Source organism: Amphibalanus amphitrite, unplaced genomic scaffold (genome assembly GCF_019059575.1).
Source record: "Amphibalanus amphitrite isolate SeventyFive unplaced genomic scaffold, NRLGWU_Aamphi_draft 000043F_arrow, whole genome shotgun sequence".
Taxonomy (NCBI): domain Eukaryota; kingdom Metazoa; phylum Arthropoda; class Thecostraca; order Balanomorpha; family Balanidae; genus Amphibalanus; species Amphibalanus amphitrite.
Genome location: NW_024881539.1, coordinates 1,423,807 through 1,443,674, shown reverse-complemented (window position 1 = coordinate 1,443,674; position 19,868 = coordinate 1,423,807). Strand labels below are relative to the sequence as shown.

At 46.5% G+C, this 19,868-nt stretch overlaps 1 protein-coding gene across 1 annotated transcript; it reads left to right on the top strand.

Moving 5' to 3' along the window:
* Positions 1 to 755: 755 nt before the first annotated feature.
* LOC122376895 (cation channel sperm-associated protein 1-like) lies at positions 756 to 18,550 on the top strand. Its single transcript, XM_043356887.1, has 3 exons — positions 756 to 858; positions 14,887 to 15,286; positions 17,594 to 18,550. Exons 1-3 carry the CDS (start codon positions 756 to 758, stop codon positions 17,784 to 17,786), a joined length of 696 nt encoding a protein of 231 aa, XP_043212822.1. The 3' UTR covers positions 17,787 to 18,550.
* The last annotated feature ends 1,318 nt before the right edge of the window (positions 18,551 to 19,868 follow it).

Here is a 19,868-nt window from a genome sequence, read left to right as displayed (position 1 = left end):
AATGAGTCTTTCAGCTGCACCCAGGTAAGTTTAAAAAATGACCTCATAATTTGTTGGAGCTTTCTCTTCAGGTTTCTGGCTGTGCCTGTAAAGAGTAGTTAAATAAAGGGGAACGGTAGGCTGCAGTGAGATATGTGGAGTGAAGGCAGGCAGTTATCAATGTTTTCTTATACCTACCTATGCACTTGTCGCAGGATTGATAAATTGAAATTATAGTATTTAGGCACACCTCATGCTATTTCTGACATTTCTCACAACACAGACGTAAACAGCGTTTTTTAACGATACGAATGACATTAGCGGACACGTACTCACCTAATTTTATTATTGTTTGCCATTCCATTCTCTATAAGTGTTAAAAAATCCCATTATACAAATTAGCCGAAAACACAACTGCGCAGAAGCATTTACTGCTTGCGTTTTTCTTGTCCTAAAGCGATGCCGAACACATCTGGACTTTGCATTTTATACACGGACGTATAAATAAACGTTTATTTATACGTCCGTGATTTTATACCAATTTTATGCCTTGGCAGGTTTCTGTCTTGGGTTTTTGTGGAGGCTCTCTAAACTCGTGACAAGTAAGTACGCTCAGCACAGGGGACCTTCAGCTTCGTACAGTCTCCGCTCGCTGGGGGCCGGGGGGCTGCAGTGGCGGCCGCTCCGACGGCGGCGAGTAGCTCTGACCGACCAGTCTGCCGCTGACTACGCCGCTCTCCGGGTCTCCCGCACCGTCTCCCCGCACTACAGACAACATGAGGTGTCTGCTCGTCCTCACCGTGACCCTGGTGGTGACCTGCGGGGCTGGCTCGGCGGTCCAGGACGGAGCTCGTCAACAGCTCGATCTGGAGCCGATCGGTGAGCCGGGGATATTTATACGATGTCGGTGGGGCTAAAAAATTACATTTTGGCGCATATAAGTACTCATACCTAATAACTAACGTCATAGAGATATACAAACGTGTATAATGGAACATTATCGTTTCAGGGCAACCGCCTGCATTTTAAATATCACTTGGGATTACTAATCGATGCTTATAAGTCATTCTGACGAAATTTAAAATCATATTCACATAAAGAGATATATGCTCATTATTTGAACATTGAACAAGTAATGACGCTTTAGGATTCTAACATGCTTACTTTTGTATGACGTAGTGATAAGTACTGCATTATTCTCGCTCCGCAGCAGCAACGAGATAGCGCACCAATGCGCCCACTATTAGATGTTCTTTCCCAGTTGTTGCGGCCGTTGAGGAAGGATGACCGACATACTCTATATATAGTCAAAACCGTTATAACTCTCAGGTTGCGGCAAAAATTTTGTGTATGGTTTTACCATGGATAAGATAATAGGTTTTACCATACTAAATGACAGCAACGCATTTATGACATGGGTAGGTAAATAGTCGCTTCATCTGGCTATAGCAACTTTGCAAGTAAATTGTCTTTAGACCGTCTTTACCCTTTCTGACACATTATTATTTTACACTTCATTATTATGTGCACATCTGTTCATTGTTTAAAAAGCCTGCGTCACTCGTTCTTTTTAATGAATCGACGTTCAGTTTTGAATTATTGATGATAGCCCCATGGATGCGGCCTCTGACACTGCCACAAACATTTTACACCGTGACCATGTGTTGGAAAAGTAACGTGGTTAAAATTTGTTGTGTTGGTGCTTTAGCTCGACATATTGAATTATTGACTAAATATTTCTGGCAAAAAGAAGTCAAAACGATTTTTAGGCAAACTAGGAAGTCAGAATATTCGTTTCTTGGGACAGCAGGTTTGTGTCTTAGGCTGAGGTGAAACCACACAGTTCTGCAGCCTCATGCGTAGGTATTCCAACAGCAGCTATCCCGGCTATCCGATGCCTCAAAATTTTTGTGGGTACAGGAACACACAAATCTGCCGCTTCTCAGCCCAGTCTTTCAGGAAACAGGTGCCATTTGTTGGTGACCCCATCGATATGCTACGCATGTACACTCATCAAAGATCCCGCTCCGGCTCGGTGGTATGGCTAGTTTATCGCGGGAGACAACAGTCTCTGCGACGGCCGGTACGACCTTGGTGCTGCCTCACCTGTGATAAAAGGATACGGCGAGGCGTCTTCGGCAGAACGCCGCTAATTTCATCTTCCGCATCGGCTGGTTATCTAGCATTGGAAACTTCCCGAACGTCCTTGAGCGAACAAACCTCTCCACAAATAGTTTCAGGCAGGTAGCCTTGGATGGCATGGCAGATGTTTCCGCAATTGACTGGTTTGTTCATTAGTTAGTCACAGAGGCTTCCAGCAAATGAGCTAGTCAGTGACAAAACAAACGATAAAACCTTCATCAAAGACATGCAAGGCCGGTAGTGGTCTCTTCGGTGCAAGGTATGATCAATATGTGTCCTGGAATACCAATGGGATCGGTGAGATCGATATCAATAGCCGTGTTTGCGGTTATTTTTGGCTGCTAGCTGCTGCTGCCTAAGCAATGAGCACACATTTCAGGAATGTTTGCCGCATAGGTCAATGTCAGACAGCTGTTGCGCTTCTATAGCCGGAAGGTCAAGGAGCGGTATAATTGAATTGAAATTCTGACCTTCCTGACTTAGCGGCACATCTATACCGTCCCCGAATCGTGATGACCGGCGTGACGATCGTGACAAGCGTGACGAATCAGTCACCTTCGTTACGTGACGGGCATGTTGGAATTGGAATACAGCAGCGTCACTTCTTGGACAGCTGAGATCATCGTGCTGTGACGGTTTGCCGCCATCAGATTGTCATTGTGCTGCTGACTGTCTCGAAGCTCTGACCGATCGGAGCCGAGGAGGGGGAGGGGGGGGGGGGGGTTCGGTCAGGGTCGGGCCGACCACCCCACCGCCACGCCGATCGGACAGGCCCCGCTTCCAGTGGTCACGCTTCATCAGCCCAAGGCACGACGGTCGTGTCTTCTGCGGCACAGTCCGAGGTAATCCATGATGCGATCAGATGCGGTGGTGAGGGACTCCGAACACTCCGTGTTTACCATCTCAGCTCGCCATTGCGCAAGTGGCGATGAGGTTCAGGTATGAGATGGTTTGACTAGACATCTAGGTCTAGGAGATTACTAGTGAAGTGTTTGGGATTCCACGGATTGTGTAAGTCGGAGGAGAGACTACCTGACGAGTTATTACTTACTACCTTGCGCTCCGATGGAGGCTGCTACTGCTCACAAAGAGGATTGTGCTCAATAGCTGGCCATCTCTGCATATGTTCAAGGCGAGAATAGCAGTCATTGTTCCTTCTGGCATCTTTTGGCATATGGCGATTGAAACGCTATGCGCTTGATCGGAACGGAATGGAAAGGAAAGGACCTTTGATCGCCTATGGAATGGATGATGATTTCAAATTGGTTTCATTCCGCTGCTGATAATGGCATACATATGCCTACATTCGTGTAGTGTTGCAAAGAAATCCCACTTTACGAGACAAACATTCAAATCACCTGCCAAACGCTGCTCACGTTTATCTGTGGTGGTTCACATCTCAGGTGCTCACTCAGTTCACACGTAAGACCACAAAGGTGCGATCTGCAACCGATTGTTAATCCGCCAGGTCACACATACAACTGACCTCTCACGCCGCATCTGAACGCGATGGGTCACAAGGTCGACCTATGTAGGTTCATGAACGTGATCAATGCATAAGTCACACAATGTAGATCGTGCACCTCAAAGCAGCAGATTCAGAGCGTACCGAACCACAAAAACCGCATGAAGCGTCACCTCAGGCCACCCCTTTAGCCCCAAACAATGCCATCTGAGCCTCAGACTCACCCAGTTGGCGGCCGGTGCTCCCACCAATTAGATAACCGCAGTCGGCAAATATGTAACCAAATGCTGGTTAGATGAGTGTGCCAGGAATTGGTCCGGTGATGCAGCCACGTCGGAATGTACGCATATATAATTCTACATCAGCAGTCAATTACTCCCAGTAATAGCCGTTTTCACGACGGGCTATCCGGCGAGTAATTTGACTAAATCTGCACCTAATCTCTTTTACAGCAAATATCTTTATTTTATGATTTTATTTCAGTGTTTTAATCGATGATACTCTCTGATAATATGACAAAGCAGGCATATAAACAATTAGTGCAACCCTAGCTGATAGCTACTAAGAGACACACTGAACCTAATTTGACCAAATTTGCACCTAATTTGCACCAGATGTGCACCAAATGTGTACCAGATGGCCGTCGTGAAAACGGCTAATATCGACCGAGAGCCTAGCTGGCCGTCCTACTCTTAGCTCCGAATGACAATGGCTGCCGACCGCGATCTACCAACAATTGTCCTCCATCACCTACAACCTCACACCGCCCAACATATCGTCAATCGCCACAGTCCACCGTCCATCCAATCGTCTTCTGGATTCCATCACCCCCTATCATGGATGCCGTCCACCGTCCTCTGTACAACTACACACTGCCCAAAGCCCACCATCCACCCACATCCCACCGTTCACCGTCCACCGTCCGCTGTCCACCGTCCAAAGCCCACCATCCACCGTCCACCGTCCACCGTCCACCGTACACGGTCCACCGTCCACCGTCTGCCGTCCACTATCCACCGTCCGCCGTCCATCGCCGCCCATTGTTGTTGTCCGTCAGATTTAATGTTCCGTGAAGGCCGTCGGTTGAAATGTGGAGCTGTATTGCCGAGATGTAGTAACGCAAAGGCTACGTCCCGTGGTTGTAGGTATGGTATGCTCAACGCTCAAGAGTACGTGCCGCCTAGTAGTCGATAAAATAATGCTAACAATTCGGGTCTAATGGACTCAGATGATCAGAGATTAGATTAAAAATCACGTTATGAAGCAGAGGAGTCGTTTTAAGCTTGAATGAAGAAGGAGAAGGACTTCAAGCGATGAGGGATCTAATAAACCATTTGATATTTTGGCTACCGTCTTTTTTATCGCCGAATGATGGCTGGGGGTTGACGTCACATTGCTAATTGCCATCATTTGTGGACTGTTTGGAGCGGAACACTGACACAATATGTGCTATTACGTGACAGTGCGCAATTTTTAGTCCTTCTTTGATCGATGGCTGACTGTTCGGTCTCTGACGCAATAGTTCACACGGTGAGCTGTCTATAGTTTCTTGAGATGCGTACCGCACGTGTGATGTGAGTGCCGCCCCAAAATCACAGGCATCCCAGGTAGCTCTCGGGTGGTCGTCTTGCGAAATTGCACCCTGACGTAGTAATTTTAGGTATACTTCTGTTCGGAGGAAGCGCCGAGCTATGTGATTTGGCTGGGAATTATTTTGTATTTCTTATCTTTACGTGAATAACAACACTAATTATGCCCACAACACTAATTATGCCCCCCTTAAAATATTTTATGGGTGCAGTCTCAAATATTGCTAGTCAAAAAATGTTTGAATGATTTTTTTTTCGGATTGCCACCGAGTCTTGTCGTGGAATGAGGTGTGCTTCGTCGGCGAATATGTCTAATTTTACAATATGTCTAATTTCATGTACTGTAGCATGAAATTGATCGGTAGGAAGCGATTGTGTGACACCTCCGAGCTAAACCGAGACGTACTTACGAGAAGTTCTGTGCCCGATCGGTCGGGACGCAGTCACGCAGGAGCACTTCTGGGCACTCAGAACTGGCATGTGTATAATGCAAGGTGCGGCGCTTGCGCCATAGGCCTCCCTGAGTGATGACGTCAGAGGAATGTCCCACAGCCCAAATCAGGCGGCCTCGGGCCGTAGCGGACAGCTGCCTTTCGGTCTGGTGTATAGTCAATGGTGGCAGTGATTTGCCAGATTTGTTCGACCTGACTAGTGACTAGGTCACTATATAAACGGTGAGGACCATCTGTTGCACGAATAGATGATGTAATACTAGTGGTGTTGCAAAAATCATTGAGTGTGCCTCAAATTACTTTTTGTGTGTTGTGCTTGTGTAGCATGCCAGCTCAAACGATGGTTGAATGGTCAAATGTCCTAACGATCAACCATGGTGAGCAGTGAGCACCCTTACAGCATACTCGAAACCAAGCAGACTTGTATGTTGTGTCTAGACGGAATGCCTACCTAGACAGACTACTCTGGACAGAGTAGCCAGACGGGTCCGTACCTAGCTAGAGCAGCGGTTAATGGTGTACTACTCCCACGATAAAAATGGAAATCATGGATGTTACGACTGGCCGATGGAGCATTTGAGGGAAGGTTCTGTATAACGGCAGCCTGTTCCCTACATACTTTTTAAATGTTAGACAAGAAGACCGTATATAAATGACCATTAAACACTGTCGCTGCCGTCTTCCAGCGAACAGCCTGACTTCTCACCATACCTTTGATATCAAATTTCACTGACAACCAAAACGATTCTCTATTCCCTTTGATCATGGTGTGTCATGCTCCTATAACTCTGCCGTTTTCCTGGCGGAATGCCCTTAAGATACTCAAATGATTCCTCAAATGATTCCTTTTAAGCATATCAGGGGTTTTGGTCTAAAACAACACCCTGATCATTTTCTTCGAACGTACCCAAACTATACCCTCATTCTTTAAATACCTCCCTTGAATTCTTCTAATATACCCTAGTGTACAGTCTCTGCCGCTACTGTCAGATACCGTACCTGTGCCGCTCGGCGCCTCCGGCGGTGACCGGTCTGCGGGCCGGGACTGGCCGGCCGGGCGGGCGAGGAGGACGGGCAGTCGCTCCCTGGACGTGTTGCTGACCAGTGTTCGCCACGGGCCCCAAAATCCCCAGCCCAGCCCGGCCCGGGCCCATGGGTTCAGAGCCCGGCCCAGCCCGTAGCCCGCTCTTGGCAAATATTCCAAGCCCAGCCCGGCCCGGCCCGTCAAAAATAGCAATCTAGTTATTGTCTTAGTCTATGGCTATAATAAGCATGATTGATTACACTATTTTGAGAACAATTCAAATTGCATGAATATTAACATGGCAATCATGACTCCCTTCTTTTCAATGAATATAATCATTTCAAGCACCTATGGCACAAATTTTAACAGTAACAGCAAGCACCTCAGTCAATTAGGTCATGATTACACACCTATAAAAAGTTTACATGATTATATTAACTACATTCTATGAGTAAAGTTATCTTGCAAGCTGATGTGTGTGAACATTATCATTAATAATTGGTGACTCTAATGCATACTTGAAGGAAGTATTTGCAACATACTCTATACTTCCCAGCACTTACCAGCAGAAAAAAAGCTTGACTTATGGGAATTGATGAATCTGTCTGGGATTGACCTTGCTGTTAAATTCACTCCATAGATGCTGCAATATCAAAAGCCTGAGAAAGCATACAAAATAGGTGACACTAACTTTAGCACTGTCTTCCAAAAAAAGAGAAAATCCATCCATTTATCAGCAAAACTGATTTAATCTATTTTCAATTCATGCCCACGTGTCAACCGAATCTCTGTGGACAACTATCTGCATTTTTTTTTTTTTTTTTTTTTTTTTTTTTTTTTTAGTGGCCCTAACTTACGTTACCGGCCTCGCGAGGAGGGCGGCGACCTTACTTTCCTTGCTATTTTATGTTAGGCTCTTTTCAAGATATGGATATCGCTAGCAGCGTAAGCAGAAAACATGGTAAGCTTGATGTAACGGAAGTTGGCACAGATTCAGCACAGATTCAGCACAGCACAGATTCGGTAGGGGGAAAAAAGGCCCCGGTAGAGGGAAACCTTTATGACCCGTTTTCCCCTAGAAATGACGTCACAAAGAGGTAAAAATGGGTATCAATCGAAAGCTCTCGTTTACCCAGACACAGTCCCGCAGGAAAATTCCACTTTTTTCCCATAGGAAAGTTTTTACGGGAAAATCAAAATTTTGGGTCAATGGGGGGTCCCCCCCGATTTCGTTCAAAATCGGCACACAGGTGCCCCACCACCAGCCGAGAAACTTTCCCCAAAACGGTCCCCGTTGCATTGACGTTTAAGGCCCTTAAAGCCCCGTAAACTCGTAAAAAATCCGTAAAATCGCCTTTGTACGGACAAAAAAGTGGTGCTATGGTAAAAATGGGTATCAATCGAAAGCTCTCGTTTACCCAGACACAGTCCTGCAGGAAAATTCCACTTTTTCCCATAGGAAAGTTTTTACGGGAAAATCAAAATTTCGGGTCAATGGGGGGTCCCCCCCGATTTCGTTCAAAATCGGCACACAGGTGCCCCACCACCAGCCGAGAAACTTTCCCCAAAACGGTCCCCGTTGCATTGACGTTTAAGGCCCGTAAAGCCCCCTAGACTCGTAAAATATCCGTAAAATCGCCTTTGTACGGACAAAAAAGTGGTGCTATGGTAAAAATGGGTATCAATCGAAAGCTCTCGTTTACCCAGACACAGTCCTGCAGGAAAATTCCACTTTTTTCCCATAGGAAAGTTTTTACGGGAAAATCAAAATTTTGGGTCAATGGGGGGTCCCCCCCGATTTCGTTCAAAATCGGCACACAGGTGCCCCACCACCAGCCGAGAAACTTTCCCCAAAACGGTCCCCGTTGCATTGACGTTTAAGGCCCTTAAAGCCCCGTAAACTCGTAAAAAATCCGTAAATTCGCCCTTGTACGGCCAAAAACGGGGCGCTATGGTGAAAATGGGTATCAATCGAAAGCTCTCGTTTATCCAGACACAGTCCTGCAGGAAAATTCCACTTTTTCCCCATAGGAAAGTTTTTACGGGAAAATCAAAATTTCGGGTCAATGGGGGGTCCCCCCCGATTTCGTTCAAAATCGGAACACAGGTGCCCCACCACCAGCCGAGAAACTTTCCCCAAAACGGTCCCCGTTGCATTGACGTTTAAGGCCCTTAAAGCCCCGTAAACTCGTAAAAAATCCGTAAATTCGCCCTTGTACGGCCAAAAACGGGGCGCTAGGGTAAAAATGGGTATCAATCGAAAGCTCTCGTTTACCCAGACACAGTCCTGCAGGAAAATTTCACTTTTTCCCCATAGGAAAGTTTTTAAGGGAAAATCAAAATTTCGGGTCAATGGGGGGTCCCCCCCGATTTCGTTTTAAATCGGCACACAGGTGCCCCACCACCAGCCGAGAAACTTTCCCCAAAACGGTCCCCGTTGCATTGACGTTTAAGGCCCGTAAAGCCCCCTAGACTCGTAAAATATCCGTAAAATCGCCTTTGTACGGACAAAAAAGTGGTGCTATGGTAAAAATGGGTATCAATCGAAAGCTCTCGTTTACCCAGACACAGTCCTGCAGGAAAATTTCACTTTTTCCCCATAGGAAAGTTTTTACGGGAAAATAAAAACTTTCCTATGGGGAAAAAGTGAAATTTTCCTGCAGGACTGTGTCTGGGTAAACGAGAGCTTTCGATTGATACCCATTTTTACCCTAGCGCCCCGTTTTTGGCCGTACAAGGGCGAATTTACGGATTTTTTACGAGTTTACGGGGCTTTAAGGGCCTTAAACGTCAATGCAACGGGGACCGTTTTGGGGAAAGTTTCTCGGCTGGTGGTGGGGCACCTGTGTGCCGATTTTTAACGAAATCGGGGGGGACCCCCCATTGACCCAAAATTTTGATTTTCCCGTAAAAACTTTCCTATGGGAAAAAAGTGGAATTTTCCTGCAGGACTGTGTCTGGGTAAACGAGAGCTTTCGATTGATACCCAATTTTACCATAGCACCACTTTTTTGTCCGTACAAAGGCGATTTTACGGATATTTTACGAGTCTAGGGGGCTTTACGGGCCTTAAACGTCAATGCAACGGGGACCGTTTTGGGGAAAGTTTCTCGGCTGGTGGTGGGGCACCTGTGTGCCGATTTTGAACGAAATCGGGGGGGACCCCCCATTGACCCAAAATTTTGATTTTCCCGTAAAAACTTTCCTATGGGAAAAAAGTGGAATTTTCCTGCAGGACTGTGTCTGGGTAAACGAGAGCTTTCGATAGATACCCATTTTTACCCTAGCGCCCCGTTTTTGGCCGTACAAGGGCGAATTTACGGATTTTTTACGAGTTTACGGGGCTTTAAGGGCCTTAAACGTCAATGCAACGGGGACCGTTTTGGGGAAAGTTTCTCGGCTGGTGGTGGGGCACCTGTGTGCCGATTTTGAACGAAATCGGGGGGGGACCCCCCATTGACCCAAAATTTTGATTTTCCCGTAAAAACTTTCCTATGGGAAAAAGTGGAATTTTCCTGCAGGACTGTGTCTGGGTAAACGAGAGCTTTCGATTGATACCAATTTTTACCATAGCACCACTTTTTTGTCCGTACAAAGGCGATTTTACGGATATTTTACGAGTCTAGGGGGCTTTACGGGCCTTAAACGTCAATGCAACGGGGACCGTTTTGGGGAAAGTTTCTCGGCTGGTGGTGGGGCACCTGTGTGCCGATTTTGAACGAAATCGGGGGGACCCCCCATTGACCCGAAATTTTGATTTTCCCGTAAAAACTTTCCTATGGGAAAAAGTGGAATTTTCCTGCAGGACTGTGTCTGGGTAAACGAGAGCTTTCGATTGATACCCATTTTTACCTTAGCGCCCCGTTTTTGGCCGTACAAGGGCTGAATTTACGGATTTTTTACGAGTTTACGGGGCTTTAAGGGCCTTAAACGTCAATGCAACGGGGACCGTTTTGGGGAAAGTTTCTCGGCTGGTGGTGGGGCACCTGTGTGCCGATTTTGAACGAAATCGGGGGGGGACCCCCCATTGACCCGAAATTTTGATTTTCCCGTAAAAACTTTCCTATGGGGAAAAAGTGGAATTTTCCTGCAGGACTGTGTCTGGGTAAACGAGAGCTTTCGATTGATACCCATTTTTACCTTAGCGCCCCGTTTTTGGCCGTACAAGGGCGAATTTACGGATTTTTTACGAGTTTACGGGGCTTTAAGGGCCTTAAACGTCAATGCAACGGGGACCGTTTTGGGGAAAGTTTCTCGGCTGGTGGTGGGGCACCTGTGTGCCGATTTTGAACGAAATCGGGGGGGACCCCCCATTGACCCGAAATTTTGATTTTCCCGTAAAAACTTTCCTATGGGGAAAAAGTGGAATTTTCCTGCAGGACTGTGTCTGGGTAAACGAGAGCTTTCGATTGATACCCATTTTTACTTTAGCGCCCCGTTTTTGGCCGTACAAGGGCGAATTTACGGATTTTTTACGAGTTTACGGGGCTTTAAGGGCCTTAAACGTCAATGCAACGGGGACCGTTTTGGGGAAAGTTTCTCGGCTGGTGGTGGGGCACCTGTGTGCCGATTTTGAACGAAATCGGGGGGGACCCCCCATTGACCCGAAATTTTGATTTTCCCGTAAAAACTTTCCTATGGGGAAAAAGTGGAATTTTCCTGCAGGACTGTGTCTGGGTAAACGAGAGCTTTTGATTGATACCCATTTTTACCCTAGCGCCCCGTTTTTGGCCGTACAAGGGCGAATTTACGGATTTTTTACGAGTTTACGGGGCTTTAAGGGCCTTAAACGTCAATGCAACGGGGACCGTTTTGGGGAAAGTTTCTCGGCTGGTGGTGGGGCACCTGTGTGCCGATTTTGAACGAAATCGGGGGGGACCCCCCATTGACCCAAAATTTTGATTTTCCCGTAAAAACTTTCCTATGGGAAAAAGTGGAATTTTCCTGCAGGACTGTGTCTGGGTAAACGAGAGCTTTCGATTGATACCCATTTTTACCATAGCACCACTTTTTTGTCCGTACAAAGGCGATTTTACGGATATTTTACGAGTCTAGGGGGCTTTACGGGCCTTAAACGTCAATGCAACGGGGACCGTTTTGGGGAAAGTTTCTCGGCTGGTGGTGGGGCACCTGTGTGCCGATTTTGAACGAAATCGGGGGGGACCCCCCATTGACCCGAAATTTTGATTTTCCCGTAAAAACTTTCCTATGGGGAAAAAGTGGAATTTTCCTGCAGGACTGTGTCTGGGTAAACGAGAGCTTTCGATTGATACCCATTTTTACCCTAGCGCCCCGTTTTTGGCCGTACAAGGGCGAATTTACGGATTTTTTACGAGTTTACGGGGCTTTAAGGGCCTTAAACGTCAATGCAACGGGGACCGTTTTGGGGAAAGTTTCTCGGCTGGTGGTGGGGCACCTGTGTGCCGATTTTGAACGAAATCGGGGGGGACCCCCCATTGACCCGAAATTTTGATTTTCCCGTAAAAACTTTCCTATGGGGAAAAAGTGGAATTTTCCTGCAGGACTGTGTCTGGGTAAACGAGAGCTTTCGATTGATACCCATTTTTACCCTAGCGCCCCGTTTTTGGCCGTACAAGGGCGAATTTACGAATTTTTTACGAGTTTACGGGGCTTTAAGGGCCTTAAACGTCAATGCAACGGGGACCGTTTTGGGGAAAGTTTCTCGGCTGGTGGTGGGGCACCTGTGTGCCGATTTTGAACGAAATCGGGGGGGACCCCCCATTGACCCAAAATTTTGATTTTCCCGTAAAAACTTTCCTATGGGGAAAAAGTGGAATTTTCCTGCAGGACTGTGTCTGGGTAAACGAGAGTTTTCGATTGATACCCATTTTTACCTCTTTGTGACGTCATTTCTAGGGGAAAACGGGTCATAAAGGTTTCCCTCTACCGGGGCCTTTTTTCCCCCTACCGAATCTGTGCTGTGCTGAATCTGTGCTGAATCTGTGCCAACTTCCGTTACATGGTAAGCTTGAAATGTCATTGGGTACTTTTGCGACTTGTACGCATCATCATCATCAATCGAAAATGAGCGAACACTTCTTGATTGTCGCAGCTGCGGCAGGTAGCGATTCTGACGAATTGTATAATAAAACATATATGATCAAGTTTTTGTTTTGTTTTTCGTTCGAGTTTTCAGACTTCGTGATTTTGGTTTTATTTTTCATTGGTTTAATTTTGTTTTCACCTTGATACTCACTAAAAAAACGTATTTATTTGATATACTGTTGTGTATACTACCTAGATGCCGCCACATAAACATAGCGCCGCCGCCATGATTGCACATTTTGTTGAGAAGGGGCTGGTTTGTTGTGATTTATTTTGACAAATTTATGGACATTTAAAGAAGCTTTCATCGCGAAATACTCTGTAGAGTTCCTCGTTACTTACAGTGTGTTTTGTGAGTATCCTTTTAAGGTTCTGTTCGTTAAAAAGCCGTCGGTGAAGGAAAAAAGACTGTGTTGGAATTGTCTCACTATCGCCATATATAAGTGTTAACTTAATGTAGCCCTGTAGCCCATCATTGTTGAGTGGCTTCTTAGTTTTTGGAGTTGTAGTGCTAAGTAAGTTGTTCTGATGACTACATTTTAACTTTTATTAACAAACTAATGATGCTAGAGATTCTCTGATCTTTTTGGTTGCGGAATTTTTATGAAAACCCTCCTATGTGTGACATGATGTGATATTGGATAATTCTCAAGATTCCCAAAATTCAATATCAAGTAGGTTTTCTTTCACATTGCTTAAATTTGGTTTAGTTTTTGTATTTTCCCAGTGGGTTTTGTTTGCATCAGTTTCCAAATTTTCTTAAATTGACATTAGTCGCAAAACCCATAGTGCACAAAGTTCTTGGCCCGGCCCATCCATAGCCCGTTAACTAATGATATTTGGGGGCCCGGCCCAGCCCGTAGCCCAGCCCGGCCCGTGGCCCGTTGGGCTGGCCCGGCCCGTGGCGAACACTGTTGCTGACCACTAACCCGCGCCCCGCTGGGCTATTCAGCCATACGCGCCCTGCTGGGGATAGAACCTTAACCCTCGTTTTGGATGTGTTACGATATATAAAGGGAAATCGGTTGAGGGAGCTGAGAGTAATGAGACAGTTTCTCAGCAAGTTCTACGACGAATATTCTGGGTTTATGTGGGGTCTAATGCAAGAATACATTGAGATCAGTGATGGAAATCACAGAATAATACGGGAGTGTTACGTGGTATAATGCGAGTATAGTTTGCAAAATATTCCCCTTATACGCTTAGAAGGAATACTAGAGGTTTCGATGTAAGGGTATTTTGGTAGGTTAAAAGGAGTGTACTGTGGGTATCGCAGGGAATAGAACAGGAATCATATTCCTTTCCTCTTCGGTACTAACTAGGGTATATTAGAAGAATTCAAGGGAGCTATTTAAAGAACAAGGGTATAGTTTGGGTATATTCGAAGAAATGATCAGGGTGTTGTTTTAGACCAAAACCCCTAATATGCTCAAAAGGAATCAAAAAGGTTCTCAGTGTAGGGTATATTAGAAGAATTTCAGAGTGATATTCAAAGAAAGTGTATTTGGGGTATATTAGGAGAAATGATCAGGGTGTTGTTTTAGACCAATTCCCCTAATATGCTTAAAAGGAATCAAAACAGCTCTCAGTGTTGAGGATCAACAGTCAGCGAAAACACTTGCATTGTACAACGCCTCTTTGACGAGCAATGAATGAGTGAGGAAAGCGAGGGCGAAGAGCCTCCTGTAATTGGGTCCTAAAAGTGCGCACGTTTATAAATTGTAACATCCATTCCCAACTAAGTTGTTCAGTCGGGTCACACATCTGCCCAGTGGTCCTCACTCCTATCGGCGTACCATTCTTGAGTGCATGGACAGTGGACACTGGACAGTCTTGGCGGGGTGAACATTTGGCCCAATCGGTCTCGGATTTAGACACGTTCCACGCGCGTCACACACGTAGCCTTCCCAGGTGATGAATCGCGTTTGTTTTGTACCCACCACAAGCGGCCATGATCTGTCACTGATCATTGTTGCACCTCTCTCTCTTGTACGTGCGTGCGGCGGCGCCCCTCCACTGCTGTGGCGGCGGCTACCCCCCGGCCGACCGCCTGTGGCCGCGCGGGTCAGGTAAGGGATGCTGGTGGCCGTGAGTGTGACAGCTGCCGTGACTGTCTGGTGGGGAGGGGCCGACTGGCGACCGCTGACCGGCCACCATCTGTTGTTGCAGCTACTCTGGTCACGGCCAGTCGGAGGTCGTTGGCCACTCACAGTCGCAGCCGCAGGAACCTTAACGAGATCGGCGACCACGGAGACCATCACGGAGACCATCACGGAGATCATCACGGAGACCACGGGGCTCATCACGGAGACCATCACGGAGATCACGGGGCCCACGGAGATCACGGGGCGCACGGCGACCACGGAGCTCATCACGGCGATCACGGAGATCACGGAGATCACGGGAGTCACGAACAGTCGCCCAGGAAGAACGACGAGGTGTCGGTTTGGTCACTGATCGGTCACACGGACAAGTTCGGCTGTGTGGCCAAGTTTACCTGTCTCCTGGAGGCCAAACACCAGCAGCGAACAATGACGTCGCAGGAGGCCATCGTCCATAAGTATATCACGTAAGTATCGACCTTATGGTTACTGGCTGTGATACGGGGCAAAAAGGGAAATTATCAGCAAGTAGATCGTGTCGGTAGCGGCTTTACGGCCGTCACAATGTGTTACCTGTCATCACAAACGATCTTCATCAGTCCATTACACGATCAGTGCGATGATCATCGATCATTGCGATCAAACTCACTGGAGTGGATCCGCCATTCAGACATCACTAAGCTCTGATAACCTTCGCGGCCAGTAGTGCTGATGATCTCTGCGGGTTGGGGTCAGTGAAGTAGCAAGATTTACCAGGGCAATCCGTTCCACTAACCTGGCTGGGGGTTTCGTCACTCATCTCACACGCTCACAGCCCCTCCCCCTCTCACGGTACATGGGCCACGCATTACGGTGGGACGCGCTCAGAAATCCAGCATCAATGTCACGGAGGGTGACCACGGATTCACGGTATTTTCACGGATGTCACGAAATCACGGATTGTCATGGAGAGGGCTCGGATCGGTGAAGGAATCATAAAACGTCAATGGGTGGGACCAGGATCACGAACAGTCACGGAGCAGGCGCGGGTCGGTCATGGGATCGCCAACTGTCACGGAATAGTTACGAGTCGATCACGATAAAGCCACCAATCATCATATGAAATGTTCACATACTCGTATGTGCGCTGAGGCTGCCAGTGCGCCTGTGCTTTGCCGTGATACATCTTCTTCACCTCTCGTGTGCTCTGATGCCCGCTGTAACCGGTCCTGACGAGCCGCTCCCGGATTGTGAGCGCTGATACGACTTGGCCGTGACCGTGAATTGTGGCGGACGGATAAAGGGATAGAGAAGCGGCTCACAGACACTGGTCGGCATATAAATCTGGAGCATGTCCGGCTTTGAATTTTTGAATACATTAAATACAGGGAGTGATAAGGGTATGAAGAGTTCCGTGTATGTAAAATACATATTTGCGTCTTATGCGGATTAACCCGCGCCCCACTGGGGTCTGCGTATAACACGCCCTACTGGGGGGGGGGGGGGGCTATTCATAGCCCCCCCCCCCTCCTAACTCCGAAACTACTGGGCCGATCGTCAAAATTCAAACGGCGTCTGATAGCCCCGGAAAAACTGTCGAGCGAAACCTAATTTCATTGACCTCGAGGTCACCGATGACGTCACAGGTCAGGTCAAAGTAAAAATTATTAGCATTTTGGCTTCTTCACGTTTTGGGCTCTGGCCGCCGTCTTACAAGTCAGATCAGGCTCATTTTTGGTTCACACACTCGTGAACAGATGCTCTAGATACTCTAAGGGTACCGAACTTGTACTTTGATTTTCAGGTCAAGGTCAGGTCATCACAGGTCACGAAAATATTATATCATGCGTCGGTCACGTGACACATGTTTTATGGTCCATTTAGGTCAGAGATTTCGAATTTGATGTCGTCTGTGTCATTCGAGGTCATTTTGAGTCAAATTTAGCTCAGGTCAGGTCACTTTCAGGTCAAAAAAGGTCAAATTTTGAAGTTAGAAATTTTCAACAAAAAAGGTGTCTATTGGGTGCAGTTTGAGCTCAGGAACACGATGATGCTATTCATATTGGCGTACGATGTCAAATTCATGCTAAAAAATTGATTTGAAAAATTAATAATTGTTAATTTTTTGCAATAATGCGTATAACTTGGCCATTTTTGAAGATATTTAGCTAAAACTTGCTATAATTAGTCATAATAATGCGTTCTATCACATATATTCCGGTTTTTTTTCGAAAAGTCAAAAAAAAATTTGAAAAAATGTAAAAATATAAATTTTGAATTTTATTATATAGGATTTTCGAAATTTTCAAAATTTCGAAAATCCGAGATAGCAGTTTGATAGCGCAGTCTATTCTGAGTCCTCTCATGCAAAGAAATTGGATCTAGCTTAAAAACTGAGCTCTTGGGAGCGATTGCCGTGGTTCAATGTTTTGCGTCGAAATCGGCCGAACATGACGTCACTCTGACGTCATTTCCGGCCGACCTATGGTAGGTACGAAGTTCAAATTTTGACACAAGGTGTCAAATTGATGCAGCCGAAGCTACTGAAAGTTTGGCGTCGATACGTCAAGCGGTTTGGAAGTTATTGCAGAAAAACGGGAGGGGGGGCTATAAATAGCCCCCCCCCCAGTGGGGCGCGGGTTAAATAGATAAACTATGCATAAACTTTATGTAGAAAGCTGGTACTTTCTTAGCTCATTGGTTGTAGGTATTGCATCGCTATAGACGTTTTACCTTATATATCAATTTTCCATCAAGGCTGCTCGCTGATCAGTGACCATCGCTCTTTTTTGCAGTCAGCAGCCTTCCGAGGCGCACCTAGAGGAGATGAGCATCCTGAAGGCGCCCTACTACTTCGCCGCCTTCGTGGGCAACAGGTTCGGCGCCGATATGTGCGCCAGGTTCTTCCCCGACTGCCGTCACGGCTTCCCGGAGATGCTGCGCTTCGTCCACAACTTTGACATCGTGCGCTCAGGACAGACTTCGTGAACGTGATGAACATGAATGGTTTGCGAAAGCCGGGCGGAAACAGTGCATGGTTCAGATGCTATCAGCTATTGAGTCGTAGGCTGAGAATTGAGCATTGTTTATCGAATTTTCGTTATTCAGGTATGAAGATCGGGACAGCCTGATACTGTATGCAGAGGTTGGTAATTGCGTGGCCGTACTATTGCAGGCAGTGTGATCGTTATACGAACGTAAAATCCTGCCTTAGTCTGTCCTTACCAAAATGTGGAACTATATACGTCATACAGCTCTTGTCCCATGGTCAAGGCCGCGACCTTCTCAGTGAACAGAAAAAAATGAGACAATATTGAGAATTATGATTGTCTTGAGTAGTAGGACCTCGGACCTAGGAGTGCATGGAAAGCGAATAGATTTGAATGAAAGAGATCTTATAAAGCGTGACATATGTGCTTAGGTGCACATTGTTTATTGTAAAAAATCGTAGTCATATGTGATCGTCATTGCTTATTTTGCATGAACCAATGTCCATTTGTTCCTACTGTATAAAGGTCTATGATTTTCCTTAGATGTTCCGGCCTTGCTAGCTGAAAACCGCTGTTTTATTATCGCCATAAAGTGTATTGGAATGCGGCATTGTTTCATTTGCAATCGATGAGCTGAGTCGATGAGACCGATGGTTTCACGCGAGGATGAGTCACAATGTTGAACGACTTTAGCTTCTCCCAGGGCAGTATAACTTGATTTACAAAAAAAAATTGCACCTTCCTGCACCCTGACCTGCACCCTGCAACCCTGCACACTGCACAGTCAAGTACCAAACCTTGACCTAGGTATTCTTATATACAGCAGTGGGCTACTGCAACAATAGACAATCTGAAAAACCGGAATGAGACAACACAGCTGACTGCTGAGTCAGAATCTACCACCGTAAATTCTTACTTCGTTGTCATGCCCACTATTGCTATTTGCTGCCGCTAATTGCTTGCCAGCTCCGTCTATTCATCTCTCGGATCTCCTGGCCATTGCTTTCATAACCATTATGCATTATGCATGTTCAGTTAGTTCGCAGAAAACTGGACATTCAGTATCCCTCTCACGGGTTGCGGTCTTTCCAGCCGGGCTCTGTCATCCATCCCACCTCAGTGTGGTGTTTGTATTCCGTTCATGTTTGTTGTCTTCAGAAACACGATCCCCAAAGCACCTCATCCACTGACGGAGATAAATGACGAGCCTATCGGACACCCCAGTCGCTGCCACAGAGGCTAGAGGGCGGCCCAAGGGCTCCGCCACCGGGGGGGACGGGTGGGACATGTCCCCCCCAACCAAAATGTTGGGTGGGACATACTATCTTTTGTCCCCCCCAATAATCGGCTCCTCCGCTGGTAGATAAATCGACTCTTGTTCCTGACACCGAATACAGAACATAAGTGCCAAGAATCTCCGAAAAAAAAACGTGATGAGAATCTAACTAACCTGTCGTCGACAACCTATATTGTCGCCCTGTGCTTTAAGTCTTTTTTTCTGTTATGGGGGCCACGGATTTCAATTTTTTAGTAGACAATATCGACAGGCATTTTCGCGTTAGGTATATCAACGTGACCGTGAGTCTACTGCAACGAATGTTCGCAATCATACGTCCCAGTCCGATGATGAATCCAGAGGCCTCTTGCACCAAAATCCTCTTGCACCAATGCTTGGATTATTTTGCATCGTGTACCCAATCCAAGACTCAAATGTGACAATTTGCCGGTAAAATTTACCAAGCACCTGTAGGATTATGTATTGAACTATTGCAAACAAATTTACCACCGTTTGATAAGCTTATTCTGAAACCAGTTTTTCGATTTTACCTAGCTAGGTAGTTTGGTGCAAGAGGCCTCAGTAGGTATATCCAGTGGGTAATCCAGTAGGTATTATATATTCCCGACCGGGGCTGGGAAAATGCGTTTTATTCACCGAGGTTTTTGTGCGGAGGACCGAGTGCCGGTAGGCACGAGGTCCGTAGCCAAAAACCGAGGTGAATAAAATTGCATTTTCACAGCCGAAGGTTGGGAAGAGATTTACCACATGCCGTACCGGCGCAACAGTTAATATCATATTCAT

Bases quoted from the DNA above. Each gene is read 5' to 3' on its own strand.
- LOC122376895 (XM_043356887.1), top strand. From the start codon at position 756: ATGAGGTGTCTGCTCGTCCTCACCGTGACCCTGGTGGTGACCTGCGGG. The intron at 859-14,886 runs GTGAGCCGGGGA...CTGTTGTTGCAG, and splicing joins GCTCGATCTGGAGCCGATCG to CTACTCTGGTCACGGCCAGT. The intron at 15,287-17,593 runs GTAAGTATCGAC...TCTTTTTTGCAG, and splicing joins ATCGTCCATAAGTATATCAC to TCAGCAGCCTTCCGAGGCGC.